The sequence below is a fragment of the Protomyctophum parallelum genome (assembly GCF_964188405.1).
Source record: "Protomyctophum parallelum genome assembly, chromosome: 8".
Classification (NCBI taxonomy): Eukaryota; Metazoa; Chordata; class Actinopteri; order Myctophiformes; family Myctophidae; genus Protomyctophum; species Protomyctophum parallelum.
In genome coordinates this window covers 51,334,928-51,340,495 of record NC_139703.1, presented here as the reverse complement: position 1 = coordinate 51,340,495, position 5,568 = coordinate 51,334,928, and the positions used below count along the sequence as shown (strand labels likewise).

The window sequence follows — 5,568 nt, the reverse complement described above, 5'->3', positions numbered from 1 at the left end:
TACAGACTGCAACTACTTCTGTGTGATTTCTTTCCGTTCTCAAAAAATCTACTTCAGCCTCTGAAGTGGACTCAGACCATGATTCAGCAATGTATTGTGCATATGTGAAGACTTCAAAAGAACGTACACCCCTCTCAAACTACTGTACTCAGACCTCCCCAGGAGGTGGTTTGAGTGTGGTGTCTGCGTTGCGGTTCGCATTGTGAATACAGTGCTCCAGGTTCGCTTCACCCTTTACTATAGTATTTAAGCACCTTGGCCAAAAAGACAACTCAAGTCTTCTTTCGAATGAGCGGACAATGTACGTAAATGCAAAATTAACGTTGGTGCACTTTAGGACTGGTTTAATTCTAAAGACCTATGATGTGAAAACAGTGACACCTGACTTCGGGCCGATTCATACTCCTATTTTACCGCTGTAGTGCCGAAATGATTTCGGCTCGTCAGAAATTTTCAGTAGCACCAAAGAGCCGACTTTAGGACGGTACCCGCCCCCCCCCCCCCTTCCCCCCAACCTCAAATGACGTCACATTGTAGGCTCTACAGAGCCAAACCGACTTTTATTCAGCTCTAAAATAAGAGTATGAATCGCGCCTTCCACCATTGCTTCTGTAAATATGCAGGAACTTTGGGGAAAATGCATATGTGGGGCAGATTTATTTGATGGGGACAGCACATCATTTTGATTTATGCTTAGAAAATAAATGCTTAGCCTTTTCGATAAACCCTGGAATATCAAAACAGTATTTCCAATTCCTAATTCATTGTTTGGCTGCCTCCCTATAGGTGACTCTGTTGGTGATCTGTGCCCTGGCGTTCCTGGTGTGTGTGGTGTTTCTGGTGGTCTACAAGGTCTACCAGTATGAACAGCCCTGTCCTGACAGCTTTGTGTACACGGTGAGCACATTCTTCACTGACCACCACCACTTTGAATTCAATGAATAATAAACAGAACGTGACATAAATAATGCAGTTTATAGACTGACACCACGCTAGACAGGAACGCCCACAAATGTCACATCCGGTTTTAGCCCGGGGTAAGAATATTCTATGGCTGCCAATGCAACTTGGTCCAATCCTTAATCACATACGGACAAACATCTATGCCGATAATATCCCCTTGTCCACGGGCAACAGCTCTTTCAACGTATGGCATTGCAAATACGTTTGATAATCGCTACTCTGCGCAATATTGTTTTGGAAATGCCGCAAATTGCATTGCAGTGAACGAGAGCAAATCACAACCTCCCCCGGGGGTGGGCGGAGTCACAGTTTAACCCATTCTGACCTGAGATCAGATTCATACGAGGTTTCCACTGGACACACACTGGTCTGATGAACCCATTCTGACCTGAGATCAGATTCTAAAAATGTCAGTCGTTCTTCGATTTTTCAAAAATAGCAGACCTACAAGCTCGTATCGCGCCACTCGGTGGCGCGATATGAGCTTGTAGATCTGCTATTTTTCAATAGCTAAAGCATAACATGATGCCGACACCAAAATGGGTGCCCGTTCAGAATGGGTTAACGCCCTGAATACGCGCCGTGGTGTCAGTCTATAGCTTGTACGTTGCTCTTGTATTTTTACAGTAGTGTTACGTGTGTTATGATTAGGTTTTGGAGCGCAGACAGTGGAGTTTGGTATCAGTGCTCAAAATGTGTATTTATTCAATTCGTTTTTACAACAAACAAACTGAAAATAAGTATAATTTTTTACCCATTTGAATATTACATATGATTGATTGAAATTTGTATTCAGCTTGTAGAATGGGTACAGTTCAAAAGAAAGAATAGTCAATACAAAAACTGCTACTGGGAGGATATATCCAGGAAAAGCACTAAGGCTTGTTCCTCCATTTTCAGTTCATCAGAACATTTAAAGACATACAAATATACACTAAAAACAGGAAATCATCATACAGTTAAAGCAAGTAAAAACGGGAAAAAACATGTACAGTATTGACGGGGGGGGGGGGGGGGGGGGGGGGCTTTTTTACAGGGGCCGGTTTCGAATTGCAGCAGTCCGTAGGTACTCTTTGAGAGCAGTTTTGAAGGAATCTAGGGATTCACATTTCTTAATGGCTGTAATTTTAGCGGCATAATCCCTTATTTGAGCCAAATCTGGGTTGCACGTGGTTTGTTGAACTCCCTCTGGTGTTGTGATCGTGGACTTCGTTTACATTAAGGAAGTGTTTTGACAGGTACAGCAGTGGTGTAGCAAATCTTGTAGACCAGGCCCATTGCATTGCAAGTTGCTTGTACTCTGTTGTCAACCCTAGCCATTCCAGCCTATCAAAATGGGCAGGGGTGAGGTGGGTTCCGGGAGTAAGGCCAAGTAGTAGCCTGACCAGTTTGTTTTGGGAAGTCTGGAGCCTTGTTTAAAGGGCCTTGATAAATGTGATCGTTCATAGTTTTTTGTTTCTGTGTGACAACACAAAAAAGTGAAAAAATACACAGCTCGTCTGCCAATAGACTTAGGTGAGGTGCTGGAGTCACAAAGGTTTAGATATGAAAAAATAAAGGGAGGCTCCACAGTTCAATGTGTCAAGCTTTCGGTTTAATTACCTTCTTCAGGCATGTTTTTCTGTGTGAAAAATGAAAATATAATATCCCATTACCTAACACTTGTTACTGTGCAGTGTGACCTGCCTGACCTTTCAATCATTTAAAGCTACAGTACACTCTGTCATTTTATATCCATCTTTATCTGCTACTGGGAGATATGTTTGGGTTAAAACTACTGTTTTGTGAAAAAGTTAAACCTCTATTCTGATAGTAACCATTGGCATAAAGAGTTTGTTCAGTAACAGTAACATTAATACATTTAAAGGTGGGTTGCCAATTTCAGCCAATCAGGAGACCATATAATACCAATTTATTAGCTTCAATTGTAGTGTTCAAGCTTCACTTGTTTAGCATGTATCCTGTATGAATTTTCTCACTTGACCTGGAAATGCATTTTCTGTTTACTAAAGAGCTGGAGACCCCGGTTACTGAACAAACACTCTAGTCTAGTATAGCAATGATATATATATATTTTTTAACCACACAACATAATAATTACCCTAACTGTAATTTATACAATAAGACAACTGCAGTGGTTGGTCTCCCTGTGCTTATATTGCCATTTAGATCCTGTGGTCTGATACAGCGGTACTACCACTGCTGGTTGACAATTGGTACTGCCTGAGGATCACAATTCTATCATCTCCCATATAATTAGCAAGCAGGCATGCTCCATTTGGCTTATTGGCAAAAACAAGAAGAAAGAAATGTCAGCACTTGTACGGTTCAAATCTCCAGTTGAACATGAAAGTTACAGCTTTAAGTGGAAGAACACACTATTGTTGATATTCACCAGGTAAATGTCTCATTATAGTCTGGAGAAAAAGAACTGTTGTTGCTATGTGAATCGATTTCTCCACTTTTGTCAGTGTATAACATTCTGTAATAGCCTAAGAAGATTTCCCAGACACAATTAGCAAAACAACTTCTCATGTGAAACAGACTATCTCCTCAGGTGCTGCCTTAAGTTATATTAAACTCATCTACTGTATCTTTCCCTTTTGGGACTATCATCACCGTGTTGCCATTACCTTCCTCACTATGATTCCAGATGGCATATACTATATTCAATTATAAGACCTAATTATAGACCTATCATGGGTTCAAATGTGACCCTGTGTTGCAGTTCATCTCCTCACTCAACATCTAAAGCTAAATTACCATTAAACTAGTGCACAAAAACCTACAAAAAAAGACTGTTCAGTCTGTTTCTTAGTGCTGTATCGTTCTGCTCTGCAGACATTTTCACACACCATTTATTTTCTTTACCCACAACCCGCTACAACACCACCATGTGCTGAGTGATAGATTTTTTATAATGTAATTTCCGTCTATATGCTCCTCTCTCTTTCTGGCGCTCTCTCTCTCTCTCTCTCTCTCTCTCTGCAAGCAGCAAGGCCGCTGCATGCCAGCAGGAATGTACGGCTATTACCCCCCACAGGGGCCCGGGGGCCGTGGCCGTCTCTTCACCATTATTAACCACTACAACATGGCCAAACAGACCATCACAAGGTCTGTGTCACCATGGATGACTGTCATGTCCGAGGAGAAAGTCACCCAGCAGGAGACGGAGACAGCCCAGAAGCTGGCCTGATCGACGTGGGATTCAGACCTGGCATCACATGCCGTGACTACAAAAAAATATATAAACGTGTTTGTGCAATTCAAGCAAATCCTGCAGTTGTCTTTGGGGTCAAATTGATTGTAGGCCTACTTGTCTGAGCTGCTGTGCTTAGCTGAGACATTTTGATTCATCGAGACGTATTGTAGTTAGGAAATGTGGAAATATTTTGGAGGAAAATTGAAAACTGGTAGCGGCACAGGTTATCGTCGGGTGGATTTTTGGTTTGTTTGAATAACATGTGGTTATTTATTTATTTACATTTTAAAACAGTGGCAAATGTGTAGAAAAACGCCATTGGAACAGGAACACTGACTCACAGATGCACATTCACTGGCAATGTCTTTGTACATACACACATAACAGAGAACTCTACTCTCTTTAGTACTGTGAACCATCTTGTGTCTTGCGCTGCTTGTTTAAACACACATGCACGCATGACTCGAAAAAGCATACGTTTGTATTTGAATACATCAAAGTTAGCGCATGCAAGACGTAGCACTCAAGATATAGCACGTGGCTATTTTCTTATTGTACAAAATTTGCAGCTAATTTGGCTAAGTGGTTATCTGTAAATATAACAACTTGCTGTGTAAATGAATCCGATATGGTCTGTGGGGACACATTTGAACTGGATAAATTGAGCATTCTTAACACGTCTTGATTTGTCTTGCAAAAGAGCAAGTGGCTTTTCTGCATATAGTGCTTTTAAATATGTTTATCGTTGACAGACACACCAGGCCTTTTTCAACAGCTTTAATGATTGTCTATAATTAATTTGATGTCTTTGTGAACACCACATTGTACTATACTTTTAGCCACAATACACCTTGAAATTAAATAATATTTTTTGCAGCATTAACTTCCTATCCTACTTTACTGAATGTTTTTGCATTGAAAGTGAAGATACTGTATTGGTTCCGTTTTATGTAGTGGTCACCACAGATGAGTATTGATGAACATTGCAAAGATGTTATAGGCTTAAACTGTAATGAATCAGTAGTGTTTGTCCTGTTGCTATTTTCCTGTTTGTCATATACATTTAGTTGTCACATGTTGCAAACCCTTTTGAAACCATGTAAGGAGTACCATTGGAGTGCATTTGCTATCAAATTGTAAAATGATTAGCTTTGACTTAAAATGTAAAAGATGGAAATAAAGTGCCCAGATTTCACATTAACTGCAGAGTGGAATCCATACATGAGTGATGTTCATTCACACAATACAAAAATATGTATGGGTTGTAAAATTGTGCCGCTTCAACATTTCCACCATCGGAGAAGACATGAATCTCTTTAGTTCCACCTCCCTCAAGTCCATGTTTCTAAACACAAGTAATATCCTGTGAGTTTCAAAGACAGAATGAAGATAAAACGCAAAAG

The 5,568-nt window shown here is 40.5% G+C and overlaps 1 protein-coding gene across 1 annotated transcript in view; it reads left to right on the top strand.

Annotated features, from left to right (window-relative positions):
* LOC310863077 (semaphorin-3F-like) overlaps positions 1–5,482 on the top strand; it is a gene marked incomplete at its 5' end in the record, with an annotated part of 20,618 nt that extends 15,136 nt beyond the window's left edge. Inside the window, 3 exons of the mRNA XM_083771201.1 lie at positions 213–220; positions 787–897; positions 3,959–5,482. Coding sequence (XP_083627327.1) covers positions 213–220; positions 787–897; positions 3,959–4,159 — 320 coding nt within the window. The 3' untranslated portion in view covers positions 4,160–5,482. The remainder of the gene's footprint in view (positions 1–212; positions 221–786; positions 898–3,958) is intronic.
* Positions 5,483–5,568: the final 86 nt, after the last annotated feature.